General features: G+C 38.7%; 1 protein-coding gene across 1 annotated transcript in view; it reads left to right on the forward strand.

Annotated features, from left to right (window-relative positions):
* The first annotated feature begins 3,606 nt into the window (after positions 1–3,606).
* LOC128513977 (inactive phospholipase C-like protein 2) overlaps positions 3,607–18,266 on the forward strand; it is a 59,183-nt gene continuing 44,523 nt past the window's right edge. The window contains exon 1 of the mRNA XM_053487571.1: positions 3,607–3,892. Within this exon, the coding sequence (XP_053343546.1) occupies positions 3,695–3,892 (198 nt within the window). The 5' untranslated portion in view covers positions 3,607–3,694. The remainder of the gene's footprint in view (positions 3,893–18,266) is intronic.

Raw genomic sequence — 18,266 nt, forward strand, 5'->3', positions numbered from 1 at the left:
GGGTAAATAATTACATGCAGGAACAGTTTGTTCGCTATGGGTTATTACTGTGTAATTCTGGTATTATATGATCGAGTAATACAGACGATATCCAGCAGATGGCACTGTTGCACAATATTATGACCCAGTGGTTCATTTTTGTGTACAATTAACCAAATAATGGGCTTTTTCGATGCTTATTTCCTTCCTTTCTTGCATTGATCTTTTTTTTTTTTTTTACTAAAAAAAAAAAGGCCTTTTAAACAGGACGTAAAAGATAACTGCACTCACACTGATACTTTATATAGCCGCATGCACAAATATTGACTTATATTCTTTTTTTTGACCCACATTTAAAGTCTTTAAGGTCATTTTGGGTATCATTTATGTTCTAATGACTTTTAAACATTTGCAGATTTGCCATGTTTAAGAAATGTGTGTAAAAATCACAAATATCAAAATACTGTTGGATGTAAGCATCATTTATGCTTGTTTTAATACATTACATTTTTACACTTGAGATATACCTATTAAACAGTGATACACCCATGAGAAGTGTGCATTTCAATCACTCTTTGCAAATACCTCCTGATGTACCCAGCTCTTGTCAAGTTACACAAAGAGATAAAATGATTGTTCATGTTCCTCTCTAGGGGTGAGCATTATCAAGATATTGGCCAACAAATTGATAAGCATGGAGCGAGAGCACTACCACCCTCAGGCTTATCTTTCTTGCCTGGTAGTGGGAGGGGTACTTCCTATTGACCAAGTTCTACATCTAACAGACTTACTGGTTTGACTGAGTTTTAATGGAAAATACCCCACCCCTTCCTCTTCCTCCTACTACTACTATTTTCACCACCACCACTACTGCTAATAATAATAATAAAGGGTGTCATCGTGACATAGTGGTTAGCTCTGTGGCCTCGCAACCGCCATGGTCGAGGGTTCAGTTTGGGTCTGTGTGTGCCTTGTGTGCAAAGTCCCTATACAGTATAATCAGTATAAAAGATGAATCAATGAAATTAATAATGCTATTACTACTACCACTACTACTACTAATAATAATAATAAATGATAAAAAGTAAAAGAAGAAGAAAGAGGACAGTTGTTGAAGTACCTTACATCTACCGGGTTCCTCTTTTGTTTCTGGAACAAAAGGCCTTGGATCCATCATAACCCTGAGAATAGAATGAACCACTAAAACAGGATGAATAAATTAGTAGTAGTAATAGCCATAGAGGATATTAACAAGATCACCATTTTGCCTCAGAATCAGAGGTTCGAATCTCATCTCCGGTCTGCGGTTGTGGTGTTGCATTTTCTCCCCATGTTTTTTGGGTTTCTTCTGTGTTCCCTGGTTTTACCCCAGAGTTCAAATACATGCAGTGTATTATTGGGTGATTGGCATCCTTTCTATGGTGTCCCCTGTCTTGTACCCTCGGGGGCAGACTCCATGCCATCCCATGACCCTAGAATAAATTATATGGAACAAATAAAATAAAAAGGATCCAAATACTACAGTAGCACTTGGTCCCCTATTAAGAGTAAACACTGATTGATTGTAATGCTTTTAATCCCTGAGAGCCGTGGTGCTGTACGTAGTTTGCAGTGCATTTTGGGATATCACACAGAAAATACCCAAACATGCTTTTAATAAAACTCCAAAAATAATCTTTAATTAACTTAAAGGATGGGAATCACCAGTCACCTCCCGATACTATATTATCATGATAGCGCTGTGCAAGTTCAAGTAAAATTGTTATTATAAACGTATCGCAATTTTAGTAAGATCCCAATTCGATATTACGTTTTCCACCCGATTGTGTTACAATTTTAAACATTAAAAATAGTTTAACAATTAATTAAATGAAGCCCATTCCGTTTAACATTAGTTTTCTTACTTAAAAATCAAGCGCAGTATTTAAATAATACAAACTAACTTCAAATACAGGAGTTTAAAGTTTTTATCGCGGAGTGCGTATCTCTGTCCTCTGCCATAACTATTATTTTTGAACAAACTTAGGAAATAATTCAACCCTATCACACAGGAAGAAAATGTGTAAATAGTTCAGAGTGTGCCACCTGTACAATAATCAAAAGCACATGGGTGTAAGCGTGTGTAATGACTTGGGTTTGAGATTTTAACACGCATTTTTGATAACAGAGCATCATAAAAAATGTCTTTTTGTCGCACCACTCTGAAGCTTTTGCACTCTGTACACACTAAAAACCAGGTCCACTAGTTCATCTCTATTATAAATGTATTTTTTTTTAATCGATTTTGGACCCAATGTAAATCGTCACACGAAAGAATCGCGATTCATAACTGAATCGATTATCTCTCTTATCTCTAGTAAACATAATCAGAAGAACTGGCTGTGCGAGCCCAGATAACAAGCCACGCCCTTCTCCATTCTGATTGGCTAACCCTGATACAGGCAGCGTATCCGCGTTCCCGAAAACCGCAAAAAAGGCGGGCTCACTCGCGCGCACTTGCGTACTACGTAGTGCGCCTGCATAGAACGCTGCTCACCAGTGCGCTCGTGCTGGTTGCCATGACAACGCCAGAGTTAGTATACTAGTCTACCGAAGAGTGTGTCAAAATAGTGCATTGCTTGTTTTTTTGGATATGTTTTAAGTAAGTGCGGTAGTTTGACAGCTTTTTTTTTTTTTCTGGCAGACAGAGTGTTTCGAGAGTGTGTGTGTGTGTCTGTAAGAAAAACGAAAAATGAGAATTGTAGAAGAGAACAGGGGAGCTTTTGGACACTTTCAAGGTGAGTATATTGTGAGCTGAAGTGCACGCGCTGTAGAAAGAAAGTGAGAAATAAAACGACTCGTTATTGTTTTTTGTTTGTTTGTTTGTTAGTTTTCCACAAGATAAGAAAGAAGAAAACTTAACTTTAACCTAAAATATCACTATTAGTTAACTTAACTAGGAAATGTAGTGCGCACGCGACCTTTTTTTCTTTTGATTTCCTGGTGAGATTTTTTTTTCTGCTGACTAATTCGAGTCGCTCGCGTGCACGCCGGAAGTAGTGGAAGTGTGTAAACTACTATGTGACATGAATTGAAATGAAAACAGCTTTCTAACGTGCTGTTGTAGCAAACTGAAGACTGAAAACCAAAGCGAACAAGGCGACTAGTTGCTAGCTGCTAACTAGCTGTTTAACGGACTTAAACCAAGCCTTAGTTACGCATGTTTTGTGTTGAGGATTTTAAATGACATGTAGGTGGTGTAAACAAAAAAGAAATAACGATATGACGTTGTAGTTAAATAGTTATAACTAAATATATTTCTTCTTCTTTTGATAATAAGTAAACGGTTTATGCGGTCAGGCGCTGGATGTTTACGATCCACTAATTCAGCAGATGGCAGTAGCACGGAGGGAGGGAGGGCTGTCCTCGACCTCATCCTGGATGTGATGCTGAAACAATAAGCTTCACACACACACACACACACACACACCACCACCACCTCCTCCTCTAGCACCAGCGGTTGTAGTAAAACACATCGTGTGCATGGCGTCCAGATGCGGCCGCGCGCGCCAGAGGTTGCTCCTCGCGATGGTGTTGATGATGATGATGTGAGACAGCGCTCGGTCAAATCCGCTCTTGTGTAAAAAAGAGAGAGAGAGAGAAAGAAAAAAAAAATCGACCACCACGGGACTACTTCACAAGACTCATCACCATCATCCCGCACGGCACAGTGTTCATGGCGGAGAAACCAGGAAGCGGTGGCGACGCGGACACGCAGCGCGAGCTCGCCGCCGGCACCGGCTCGTGCTCTGGATCGGTATCGGTGTCGAACGGCGATTGTGGACTCGCGCCGCCAGAGCTGGCTGGATCGACCGGAGCGGACAACGCATCAGAGTGCAAACCTGGAATACCAAGAAAGGCCAGCATCATCAAGGTGGGTACACGTTGTGTTTTGTTCTCTCTCTCTCTTTCTCTCTCTGTGTCTGTGTCTGTTTGTGTGCGTTATTGTTTATTATTATTATACTGTGTGCTATTCGCATGTACAACCTTCTTCCTAGGCTGTGCACAATGAAAATGAAAGATCTGCTTTTGATTAAGGCGGGTGTCATGTTAAAGAAAACTAGACAGATAGATAAATACTTTATTCATCCACATGGGGAAATTCACAACTAATCAACAGCACTGTCATGGTGTCACTCGCGTGATGTGCCAAGTTCCTCTTAGTTGTTTTTCCTAGAACGGCAGTTCATTTTGCAACTTGCAATTTGTAATTACTGTATCCATTTATGGTGCCGTAGTCGTCTGCACCGTCTGTCGTCTTGCATCTCTAAGGGTCGAGGGTTCGATTTCAGATACAGTACCTCAGAGTCCGTGTGCGTGGAGTTTACATGTTCTTCCCGGGATTGGTGGGTTTCCTCCAGGTGCTCCAGTTTTCTTCAACATGTCCAAAAGACAGGCAGATTAGGCTAACTAGTGTTCCCAAATTGCCCGTATCGTGTTTGTGTGCCATGTAATGGATTGCCACCCTGTTCAGGTGTTCCAGGTGCTCTGGTTTCCGCCAACATGTACAGTGACATGCAGATTAGGCTAATTGGTGTACCCAAAGTGTGTGTGAATAAGCGTGTGTATGTGTGTGCCCTCAGTCCAGTGTGTACCCCGCCTTGTGCCCTAAGTGTTCTGGGATAGACTCCAAGTCCTGTGACCCTGTATAGAGGATACAGCAGTATAGATCTTCAGTGAGAGAGGGACGATGATCAACTTCTGGTTGCATTTAACATCTTGGAATGCCCACAAAGAAGCGATCACTTCCCTTGTAACAGCTACAAATGGTCATCTCATCTGTGGGCATCTCTCCGCTGAACCGCCCTCCATCCTGAAGATGGATTCCAGATTCCACAATGGCTGAAAACGTACCGTTCATTACCAAACAGGCAGACGCTCAATAGCATCGTCCATACACGTCCATGTGATCCGGTTGTTACTATAGAAACCATAATAGACAAGAATTAAAGCCAGTAATCTACATGAAGAAAACTGCAGTCTACTAGAATCTGGCTCCTGTAGGCCATCAGTCATCATGATCACACGAACACAAACATTGTTTTAAGGATATTGTACCTGCACGTTATTATGACTTGTTTACGTTTCGTCATCACCGCCACGGCCATGTTTGTTCAGGACCCGCCTTGTGTGTGCGCGCTATAGGGTATGCCGCAAAAGCTGGCTTAACCTGTAACGTGGTCGAATTTACGATTCGTAAAGCATGAGATTATCACATGCTCAAGTGATAACCGCATCCCATCTTACTGGTCATTATTCCAAAATTACATGGTGCTTAAATTTCCTGACTGTTCAGCTTTAAACTTCTGTTCCTTTTGGTCCGTTAATCACTTATACTCAGTTTTTTCTGTAAGCGGTTCAGCTACATCAGGTTCACATCCTGGTTAGGACACCAGTGACACCACAAACAAACAAACAAACACATCCATTGGCGATTGAGTGCACCACCTAAGGTCGAGCACAAAAATTATGCATTAATATCTTAATAACATATGAACATTTAGCCCAAATCCATGCACATGTGTGAACAGACCCTGGTGATGTTTTTTTTTATTTATTTTTTATAATTACTCTACACTCATTATCGATCGTGATGAATTGTTGTATGTATATTAGAAAGAGCATTATATAACTGAGCATGCATTATCATTGTGAATATAGACCACATGCGCACACACACACACACACACACACACACACACACACACACACACAAACACACACTCATAAACTTAATTTAAAACCATAAATCTCTTTTGAACCAATCTGCTCCAGCGCAGTATATAAAGTATATAAAGTATAACCTTCGTTAACTCTCGATCCAAATCCGATACTCCGGACACTGAAAGATGATTAGATGGCCAAAGTAATAAATTATTATTATTTTCTTTTAGCACATGGTGTTTAGGTGATAAAAGGTTAGTAATGTTCTTTGTGTGTATGTGGATTTTCATGCCATTTTATAAGCAATTAAAATAGCTTAAAATCTGCATTCTTGGTTTAACAAATGTATACTCAAGGGTGAAAGGTGACAGATCACATGAACATGTTATCGCATGACCGTATTGCGTAAATCTTTCAGTTAAAAGACGTTGAAGCATAAAACCTCGTGGCCATGTGTTACGTCAGGGGAACACCACCGACTCTCTAGAGAAGCTGTTTTTTTTTTTGTTTGTGAAGAAACAACGATCGACACACGGCGTCGTCGAGCGGCGTCCAGTATGTCCGCTATGCAGACAGGATCATCGCGGGTCAAGAGCAGAATGTCACAGGGAAGTGGTGAAACAATGAAGACAGGAAATACAGAAACGCAGGAAAATGACTTCATTTTTTTAAATTAAACGAGAAAGCACAACCACCACACCCCCTCCAAACAAACGTCAGAGTGGAAAAAACTTTTGCAGTAATAGGAATTATCGTCTGAGATAGATAGCGTGTAAAAGAACGAGCTAGTGCATGAGTCACTACTCTGTTGCCGAGATTGCGAGCTACGCACAACACCTTAACTGTCACGTTCATGTTTTTGCTCATCGGCTCAAAGGTTTGTACGAGGCAAAAACACGATTGCGTGCACGATACAGTACGCTCGAATTCCTTCCACCAAGGTTGAGACACTTTTTTTCTGCAGTAATACACGAGGCAGGAAACATTGCTTTACTTCCTCCTAATTAAGAACACAGCAGTTGCACGAGTGCGGCCTTGAAATGGCGATATGACTGACTGACTTCGCCGTGTTACATTCGGGCCTGGTGCGAAAAATGACAAGGATTTAGACGAAACAGCTGTTGACATAGAGTAATATTTTTTATTTCTTTTTTTTCACCCCAAAGCCACAATTTATCAAAAGACCCACAAGAACCCCAAAGATATTATAGTAGCCCGAATTATGATACAGCACGCCTCAAAACAGCGGAAATGTACAGTTGCGACAACTTCCTGATACAGTCGTGAGAACACGCTCACTATGTTCTTCTTTTGTCAAAGATATTTTTGGTCACAGGCAAAATGATGACCCTTGAAATATAGATTTTCTTTTGGGACTTATGTATGGACGGAGACTTTTTTTGGGACACATCGTGTTGTAATTGTAATTATTATTTATAATAATGTGAACATTATAGGCTTCTGTAGCGGCATCCTTAAGCCTATATGGGAAGTAGTGAATGAAACACCTCCAGGTTGTGCTGCTGAAGAAAATTAATCAACCACCGTGGCATGTCACTCTTGCCACTATGAAGTTTTGATATCTCTCAAGAATCTCGCGGAGATAAAGTGGAGGATTTAATAACAAGAAATAGGGATTCAATCTGGATCGTGTGACGATGAGCCGTCTACGAATATTCACGATTTAACGTATTAACACTGTAATGAAGCTGAACAACCTGAGACTTGACTTTTAACCCATGACCATAGACTGTGTAAGGTCAATGCAGCAGTATGGGCAGTGATGAATCGAATTCTGGCATCTGATTGGTCAGAAGGTGTGCATTATTTTTGCATAACAACACCGGTGTACGCCGTTTAAATTTAATGTTAATGCGCTAGTTCCAATACTGTATGCGCCAAAATATACAGGACTGAAACTCGCACATTTGCGTTTGTCGACGCGGCAAAGCTCCAGACACACAGGTTCAGCCGTGCAAAGGAAATTGTGTTGTGTAGTTGTGGGTGGAAATGAATCTCTTGACGGAGGAAAAGTATTCACAGTTGAGGATTATTTCCGCTTATACGAAGCGTTTGTGAACAGGGACCAAGTTTGAAAAAGGTGGCAGGACACATCTCCGTCCCATCCCCGTCTCATTCCCCCCACACTTACACCACCCGATGCCTACTTGTGGGAAATGTTAAAGGAGAGTGTGTTCAACCGTAAAGATCCGCCAAGAACTGTTCCTGCATTACGCGAGCAAATCGTCTCTTTTTGCAGAAGGTCTGCAGTGATGTTTGTTCCGGGGCATGTTTGAGAACTACGTGAACAATATGAACACACCCTCATTTAAGCACTTACAGCAGAAGCCCTCAAAAAGCTCGAGCCTCAATCTCCAGAGAATAAAAAAGCCTTAAACTATTGTCACAAAAATAGTAACGAGGAGAGAAATAAAGAGTGGTTCCCAGCTCTGGCAGAGGCAGCCCAGGTTTACCTCACCGCTCCAACAGCGAACGACTATTCAGCACGGCGGCACATGCTCTGCCTGGAATAATAATAAATGTCTCTTTAAAAAATGCAAAAATTATGATGTTTATGAAGAAATTCCTGCCCTCACTGCTCACTAATGAGTAGCCATGATCAGCTCACCAACTACAAAGTGACTGATGTGTTCGGCGCAGAGTTTTGATTTGTTATCCATTGACCCAGCCTCAGTCCATGTGATGCGCGTTATAACGAGTGTGCATAGTCGGCCAGTCGCATTTTAGATAAGCGTTTCTCGATGCTAGTTCAGTAATGGAATTTTTTATCTCTTTAGTCGAGCACATGCTATTGGTTTCAGTTTCTTTATAATCTACATAAAATAATAAAGAAATGGGCAATTTTGCCTTGCAGTAATTTCAAGTTTTACTTTAAAGATAATTTCTCAGATCCTAATTATATTTGTGCACTGCTGTTTAGAATAGTTATTTTTTACAGCTATAAATAATAAATAAATGAACAATTAAACAATACTACACAATAAGTAAATCACTTTGAATGGCAGATCCCAATAACACACACACCTGTAATCAGCAATCGTTATCAGTATCTACAGACTGATATCTAGGGATCAGTGGTCTTCCCCAAGAACCCTGATCGGAGCACCCCATATAACGTGGTGCAGATTTTTTTTTTTTTTTTTTTCTGAAATGTTTAATACTAATGGAAGAAGTCTCTGCTGTAAGTGTGGAGGAGTTTGCTTTGTATTTGGAGAGAAAAAGAGAGAGTGAGAGAGAGAGAGATGCTGGGAAGGAAACCACTGTTCACAGCTGCAGTGTAAGTGTGAACATGAACTAACATGGACATTAAATCAAACTATAAACCGTTAAAATGTTAAGTGCATCGATCATAAATGAACTGAGCATCGCAATTGTAAGCAAAACCCTGAGGTATAGGCGGAATAAAACACTCCTGTCCATGGTGTCATGTGAATATTATTTTAATATTTATTATAATTGTGTGTGTTATAATTTATCTTCTTACTTATTAAATAACACACATTATTAGTTCCAGTCCTGGTCAAGATGTTGCGAAATTTATGCAACTGTGTGGGATGCGATCTCCTGTTCGTACAATAAAAATGTTTTATTGGTTCAAAATGTTTTGAAAAAAATAAACAATACTGTCCAAACCTTTTATTCTAACTTGCTTTTGTGAAAGGAAGTAGACAAGAAGTGTAACGTCACTCTCTTGTTTATTTGATACGCCTTGCGTAGATCTTTTTGTGGGAATTAAATTACGCGGCGAGGTAACATGATTTAGACGCAGGACTAAAATGCAATTTCAACACAGGTCCATTTGTTTTCTTTCAGTTTTCACAGAGCCGTGCACTACAGGCTTCACCAATGCAGACAAACAAAGTCTGAGTCAAACCAGGAAGAGGAAATGCTTTCTCCGCACCCGATACTCCGTAGTAACACTACTTTCTGTTCTTGGTAGAGATACACAGGGTTTCCTGTGGAAAGTGTTTGTGTTATTCAACTGAAATGTCACACAAGGAAAAGTACCAGGACAGAAACACACGCTTTCTTTCACAATGGGTGAAAATTGCTTAATCGGGATATCGATTGAGTTTTTTAACAGAGATTAACAAGTCCAAAATGTATCATGCATTAAAAAAACAATTACACTGATGTACTGTACACTTTTTGTTTGTCTTATAAGCCTTATGAAATTTTCCTGCATTTCATCTCTCATGCCTTAGGAGGTATATAATTTTCAAATAACCTAAGAGAAAACAATGTAGAACAAGGAGCTGGAGCTCCTCCCACTCTAGGCAGTAAAGCATTGCAACATAATAATTTGTGAATGTGAAAGTAATGATGCGATCGGGTAAAGCCGCAGAGCCTCAGTGTCGGCTTGGCTCTTCTCTGCTGCTGCGTTCCAAATCTCTGCCAGCATTCAGACAGATGTGGAGGATCATTACAACCGCCGTCTTGCAAAGTCCTGGGAAGCTTAAACTGATCTTTTTCTTCAGTAGAAATGACTGCCATGATGTAAAGCTGCAGATGTTTTGGAGAAACGCTTTATTTACTGACTCATTGACTCATTGACTAGTTTACTCTCTCACACATCTACTTACTTACTAACGCACTAACTCATTTACTCGCTCACTCACTGAGTCACATACTGACTTACTGACTCATTTACCCTCTCTCTCACTGTCTCACTAACTCATTTACCCTCTCTCTCAGTGTCTCACTAACTCATTTACCCTCTCTCTCACTGTCTCACTAACTCATTTACCCTCTCTCTCACTGTCTCACCAACTCATTTACCCTCTCTCTCACTGTCTCACCAACTCATTTTCTCGCTCTCTCACTGTCTTACTAACTCATTTACTCTCTCAATTACTGTCTCACTAACTCATTTTCTCTTTCACTCACTGTCTTACTAACTCATTTACACTCTCACTTACTGTCTCACTAACTTATTTTCTCTTTCACTTACTGTCTCACTAACTTATTTTCTTTTTGACTTACTGTCTCACTAACTCATTTACACTCTCACTTACTGTCTCACTATCTCATTTACACTATCACTCATTGTCTCACTAACTCATTTACTCTTTCACTCACTGTCTCACTAACTCATTTACTCTTTCACTCACTGTCTCACTAACTCATTTACTCTCTCACTTACTGTCTCTCTCACTCACTGTCTCACTAACTAATTTACTCTTTCACTTACTGTCTCACTAACTTATTTACTCTCTCACTCACTGTCTCAATAACGTATTTACTCTCTTACTCATTGTCTTAATAACTCATTTACTCTCTTACTCACTGTCTCACTAATTCATTTACTCTCTCACTCATTGTCTTACTAATTCATTTACTCTCTCACTCACTGTCTTAATAACTCATTTACTCTTTTACTTACTGTCTCATTAATTCATTTACTCTTTCACTCATTGTCTCACTAACTCATTTTCTCTTTCACTCACTGTCTCAATAACTCATTTACTCTCCCACTCACCATCCCACTAACTTATTTAGTCTCTCACTAACTGTCTCAATAACTCATTTACTCTCCCACTCACCATCCCACTAACTTATTTAGTCTCTCACTAACTGTCTCAATAACTCATTTACACTCTCACTCATTGTCTCACTAACTCATTTACTCTCTCACTCACTGTCTCACTAACTCATTTACACTCTCACTCACTGTCTCACTAACTCATTTTCTCCTTCACTCACTGTCTCACTAACTCATTTACACTCTCACTCACTGTCTCACTAACTCATTTTCTTCTTCACTCACTGTCTCACTAACTCATTTACTCTCTCACTTACTGTCTTTCTCACTCACTGTCTCACTAACTCATTTACTCTCTCACTTACTGTCTCAATAACTCATTTACACTTTCACTCACTGTCTTACTAACTTATTTACACTTTCACTCACTGTCTTACTAACTTATTTACACTTTCACTCACTGTCTCACTAACTAATTTTCTCTTTTACTCACTGTCTTACTAACTCATTTACTCTTTCACTCACTGTCTCACTAACTCATTTACTCTCTCACTTACTGTCTCTCTCACTCACTGTCTCACTAATTCATTTACTCTCTCACTCGCTGTCTCACTAACTCATTTACTCTCTCACTCACTGTCTTACTAACTCATTTACTCTTTCACTCACTGTCTCACTAACTCATTTACTCTCTCACTTACTGTCTCTCTCACTCACTGTCTCACTAATTCATTTACTCTCTCACTCACTGTCTCACTAACTCATTTACACTCTCTCACTCACTGTCTCACTAACTCATTTTCTCTTTCACTCACTGTCTCACTAACTTATTTACACTCTCACTCACTGTCTCACCAACTCTTTCTCTTTCACTCACTGTCTCACTAACTCATTTACTCTCTCACTCACTGTCTCACTAACTCATTTACTCTCTCACTCACTGTCTCACTAACTTATTTACTCTCTCACTTACTGTCTCTCCCACTCACTGTCTCACTAACTCGTTTACTCTCTCACTCACTGTTTCACTAATTCATTAACTCTCTCACTCACTGTCTCACTAACTCATTTACACTGTCTCACTTACTGTCTCACTAACTCATTTTCTCTTTCACTCACTGTCTCACCAACTCATTTTCTCTTTCACTTACTGTCTCACCAACTCATTTACACTCTCTCGCTCACTGTCTCACTAACTCATTTACACTCTCTCGCTCACTGTCTTACACTCTCTCACTCACTGTCTCACAAACTCATTTTCCCCCTTGCTCACTGACTCACTAACTCATTTTCTTTCTCACTCACTGACTCCATAACTAATTTACTAACTCACACACCGAGTTACTTATTGACTGACTGACTCACTTACTCTCTCACTTCTTTACTTACTCACACAAACACACACTTTTCCCCCACCCATTTGCTCACTGATTCACTAACTCACTCACTCTTTCACTTGGTTACTCACTTACTCCTCAGTTCACTTTTTACTGACTCTTATTCACTCACTTATTGATATACTCACTGATTGACTCACTCACTCATTCACCGATTCACTGACTTACTGATTCACTTATTAACTCACAGATGCAATTATCCATTTAGTCTCTCACTGATTCACTCACTTACTGATACATTTATTTACTCACTAATTCACTCACTCATTAACCCACTTACTCACTTCGGTCACAGGGACATCTGATGTTTGAAGCACCTGATGTGGCCTTGGATTTAATGTGGCTTTTCCCTGCATTGGGAGCCAAAGCCGGTCACGTTAACCCAGCACTACATAATGATTATGGATTTTATTCAGTGACATCCCGGAATAAAATCTAGGACACCGATTTGCATAAACTTCAGCAATCAGGGAGTTAATGCAGAATGGTGTGTGTGTTTTGGTGGTCGATATTTATTAGTGTCATGAGAGTTCGGCTCTGTTAGTTAGACTTTAGGCAGTGGAAAGACTTTTGGGAAACTACAGGAAACATGTTTTTTTTTTATTCTTATCAGAAATTATTATGGTTTTGTTTTTGTTTTTTTATTTTTGTTTTTTAGTGCGGCCTGGGCTTTTATTCATTGGTGCATAGGACGTAATAATGAAAGCATCGGCTAGTTAACTTTGTAACTAACATCTTTTAAGAACTTCATTGACGCATCGCTGAGACAGGAAAGATTGGATAACATTCTGACTGAGTCATCATTAAAACGTCACTATATCACTGTTGTTCTCACAACGCCCTCTTCAGGCTTGTGCTGTGACCATGGTAGGAAGTGTGGAAGACCTCATTAAGTTCACATTAAGATTATATCACGCAGCACATAATCAGCCTGTTCAAAAATGTTTACTGGTTCCAATGTCTTGCACCTTCAGTTTAAGATGAAAAGGCACAATGTGTATTGAGGTAGTTATACCAACACGGCGAATGCAAAAACAACATGATAAACACTTGATAAGAGCTTAGCACCATCTGATCAGACAAAGTAATAACTCGGGACGATCTCATCGTGAGAGGAAATTAGTGCCAACACATTAGACGCATCGAGAACTTGACGTACTAGGAAGCAGTATGAACTTGATGAATGCAAATTTTTCCATTTTGACCCCGGTCCCACTGCATCATGAAAATATCGAAGAATAAAGCTTTGTTGCAGGGACCTCATAATGCAGAAGCATCTAAGTGTTTTAATTCGACTCCTCCTGATAGCTATTTCCTTTGATTAAAGTATGTTTTTCTTTTTAAAGTCTGTTTAAAATCTTGGCTGTTCACTTTCGTTTAGATTCTGGTTGGTCTGATGAATTTCCTATCACTGACTCAGGTTTGTATTAGTAAGCAATAACTTGTTCAAATACCGTAAGTTATGTAAGTTTCCATGGTAACATCGTAGTGATTTGTACAGCAGATGCTCCATATACATTTTTATTACTTGTACTTGTACAATTTGAATTTGAATTAAACAGATAATAGATTTTTAAATAGATTCTTAATATAAAAAGTGCTATTATATTATACCAACACGGCGATGTTATAAAATTATAACCCTCAGTGTCGTGTGTAAGAGTTGTACAACACTTTGAGATGTGCTGTTATTAAAAAAAATTATCAATTTCAACATTGTTATCTCTGTCTGTAAAGCAACTTTCAATTCCCCTGTATTATTAAAACCACCATCTTGATACGATGCTTCGTAATGTCTTTCGAGGATGATATTTCCCTGGTTTTCTTTGTGTTCCAGTCATTAAAACAGCCAGAAACGGAAAGATAACGGCGTCAGACAGACCTGACCTTATTGCGAAGTCCGGGAGCCAAGCTTCACAGCGAGTCAGACCTCCTAATTAGAGCAGAGCAGACCTGGTCGAGTATGCCGTTTTGTCTCCCGGCTCGGAACATGCATCGTCCTTATCAATTTCCAAGAGAAGACATGATGCAGAGAGACATCTTCTTGAATAGACACCTTACAAAAATCATGGTTTATTTTTAGCGTAGCCTAAATGCAGCTTGTGGACAGATTTAATCAGAAAGTAAAGCCAGTCACTTGTAGTAACACATTTAAATCAAACATGAAAAAATTTGTTTCAAAAACATTTCTCCAACAGTAATTAAGCAGCATACTGATCCGGCGAGACGGCTTATCAGTACGATATTGTACGAAAAGTAAAAATTGTCAGCAGTTCCTGTTCACATCAATGAGTCATGTCTTTCTTCTTTAGAAGTATATTTCAGCCTGATTCAGCATATTACTCAACACAGCTAACCAGAAATTTGATGTGTTTGTCTTGAGCCATGGCTTCTGTAATCCTGCAACTCATGTGAGTTAAATTGCAGGGTGGATTTTTTTTTTTCTGTCCTTTTTTTTTTCCTTAAAGTAACTATCCATTGCAACAACACTGTACAACTTCAGCTTTAAATTCTCTTGGCATGGACGTGGTTTGTGATAAAGCTAAAGTACTCCTGTGCTTAAAACTGTAATTACTAAACAGTTTAAATCTGATTCTGTTGATTGGTATTTGGGTCACACTTCTTACCACAGGGCCTTTTTCAGGGATTTTCCACTGAGTGCAAGCAGAACTAGCAGTTATTCTGTTAAGAAGCTGTAAGGCCGGTGTAAGGATGAAACATACGCAGTCTTGTCAGTCATCTGTCTGTCAGCATGTTGAGCATGTGAGTCTTAGAAAAAGGCAAATGAAACTCAAGATTCAAAACTGTCCCGGGCAGGACTTCCTAAATGGAAGTGACTTGCAGTCATGATCTTTGAGAAGTTTACATAATAGCACAGAGGCTTTTTTTTTTTTTAAATAAAAATTTTTAAGGCTTTTCACACAGCAGTTTGTGGATAATAATTTGTATTCCAAAAAATATACTATATATACATGTATACACACTTCAGGAAAAGGAAAAGTTGTATAAAATTTTTTATATTAAATGTATTGCTATATATTGTATATTGATGTATATGATAATAATATGATATTACTATTATATAAATATAATATACATCATAATATTTGTTTCCATGAAGTGTGTATATATTTTCTTTTGGCTGACTTAGTATAATTACTTGTATATCACAGTAATGTGATGTGACTTTACCAAAAAAAAAAAAAATGTGTGTCAGAATACAATATTCTATTATACAGATCAAAATATGAATTAAAGCTAAATGTGCAAAACCTTATATATATATATACACCACATACACATGGAATTACGTAATTATGTAAACAACAACAATTACAGTATTGTGTCAAGTGCATTTACGAAACCCATCAAGCACCATGATGAAACTGACCCTTATGAAGACCTTTCTCCAGGAAAGCCAGACAAAACTTACCTCTGGTACAGAGGAGAAGTTCATTTAGAGTCACCAGCCTCAGAAATCAGCATCTCAGATTAGAGCCGTTATGAAGGATTTACAGAACATGAGTGGCAGATACTCAAAATTAACTGTTCAAAGGAGATCATTGTGTATTTTGGACATCTTTAGTATTGTTGTGTAGAAAAAAAAAAATCAGGAACAACCATGGAGTTGTCCCAAACCGCTTTTGAGCAGTAGTGTGTATATACAGTATATAATTAATTTTATTTATATCTAAATAATTTTCTTTAATGTCCCCAACAACCACAAACTAATTGGTAACGGAGCAAGAATAAAATATATATAAACTTGAACATTTAGCTAAATTTAATATTGTAACCAAAATTACAATATAATACAATATTACAATAGAACTATGTAATCTGGCATACATACTATTTAGTTTTTTAGGTAAATTCACATCATGTTATTGTGACATACAGGTCATTGTCAATAGTTGTGCTTTAACGAAAAACTATCAATAACAGGAGATATTGTAATCACCCAAAAGTCACTTATTTGCATGTAGCAGTATAACAGCAAGTTCAAAGGTTCCTCTTACACCACAGAGATTTTATCATTTTTATTAATTAAATAATAATAATGAATCTTTAAACATGAAACTGGTCCAACACCCAAAAAGATATCAGAGACAAACAAAAACAAAACTTGATCTGATCCTTTTACAAAAGTGAAGAATATTTGAATAATAAAATTTTGCCACCAGAAATGTTACATAAACAGACTAAGAGGTCTGCTTGTATTTGTTGTATTACATTTATTTGACTGTAAAGGAACCCAAAATTTGCGGTTCAGTACGTGGTTGTTACACAAGAAAAGTAATATAAAATGTTTTTATTAATTTTTTTAATGAATTTTACTTGCAAACTGGCATGCATGTAAAAGCATCAGCTGTTAGAAAGAACAGTAACAGCACTATCGATAGCAGATACACACCTTCTAACTCCAAGGTCGTCCTGGATTTTATTTTCTTCTACACTGAAAAGCAATACAGAAGGCGTCCAAAATATAAAATAATCTCCTCTGAACAGTTCCGTTTGTATATTGAGATGTATCTGCTACTCATGATCTGTAAATCCTTCATAACGACTCTAATCTGAGGTGCTGTATGTTAATTGGTGATTTCTGAAGCTGGTTTTGGTCTTGCTTTTACTTGGAAGGTCTCCATGAGAGACAGTTTCATCATGGTGCTTGATGGGTTTTGCAAATGCACTCGACACAATACTGTTCTTGCAAGAACTGATCCAGAACAGCTGAGCTTTGTGTGTTAAAATAACGACTGACCTGTTGTTGTTGTTGTTTCTTAATTACATAATGACATGTAAAACTGTTTACCAGTAAATTAGAAAATATATAAAAAATAGTTGCAAGCAACGATGAGGGGGCCCAAGCACCCAGCGCCATCGCCTCCCGGGTGCACGTAAAACCTGTGTGTTATTTGTGCCATCGCCGCCCGGGTGCACGTAAAGCCTGTGTGTTATTCGTGCCATCGCCGCCCGGGTGCACCACACAACTTGCACACTTTACACAATATGACGTAATAGGGCTTGGGCAGCTTGGGCCATACTGCAAATGTTTGTCATGTCAATTGCGTGTGTGTGTGAGAATGAGAGATGTGATTGTTAACATTTGTGATGTGGGTGTAGAATAAGAGAAATTTTATGTTAAGACTCTCAAAAAGCTGGTGTGTGTGTGTGTCTGTGTGTCTCTGTACATGTGTGTGTGTGTGTTTGTGTGATGTATGTGTATGTTTATGGATGCATGCATGCACTTCGTTAGAGAGAGATGAATGGGTATGTGTGTGATATGAGTGTGTTTGTGCGTGTGTGCGCGTGTGTGTGAGTGGGGATTTGAGTGTTAACATTTGTGATGTGTAAGTGTGTAAAATAGGCCGCAGAGGCTGGAAAAAAAAAGCATCACACTATGATGTCACTAAATGTGTCAATAAATATAATGTCACTCAATATAATGCCACACAAAGTTATTAACCGCTTTTTAGCATGTGTTTAAGGCATTGTCACGGCTGACCCGTTTGAGATATCGCAAATCCCTCTAAAATTTTGTATTCACAATGTCTTTTGATCACATCGGCCCGGTTTGGTGACGATCATATAAATTCCTTAGGAGGAGTATATTAAAATCCATTGGGTGCGTTTTGGCAAGCGACCCAAAATAACTGACTTCCTGTTGAGTTGAGTCGAAAGTT

This window comes from Clarias gariepinus, chromosome 26 (genome assembly GCF_024256425.1).
Source record: "Clarias gariepinus isolate MV-2021 ecotype Netherlands chromosome 26, CGAR_prim_01v2, whole genome shotgun sequence".
Lineage (NCBI taxonomy): Eukaryota > Metazoa > Chordata > Actinopteri > Siluriformes > Clariidae > Clarias > Clarias gariepinus.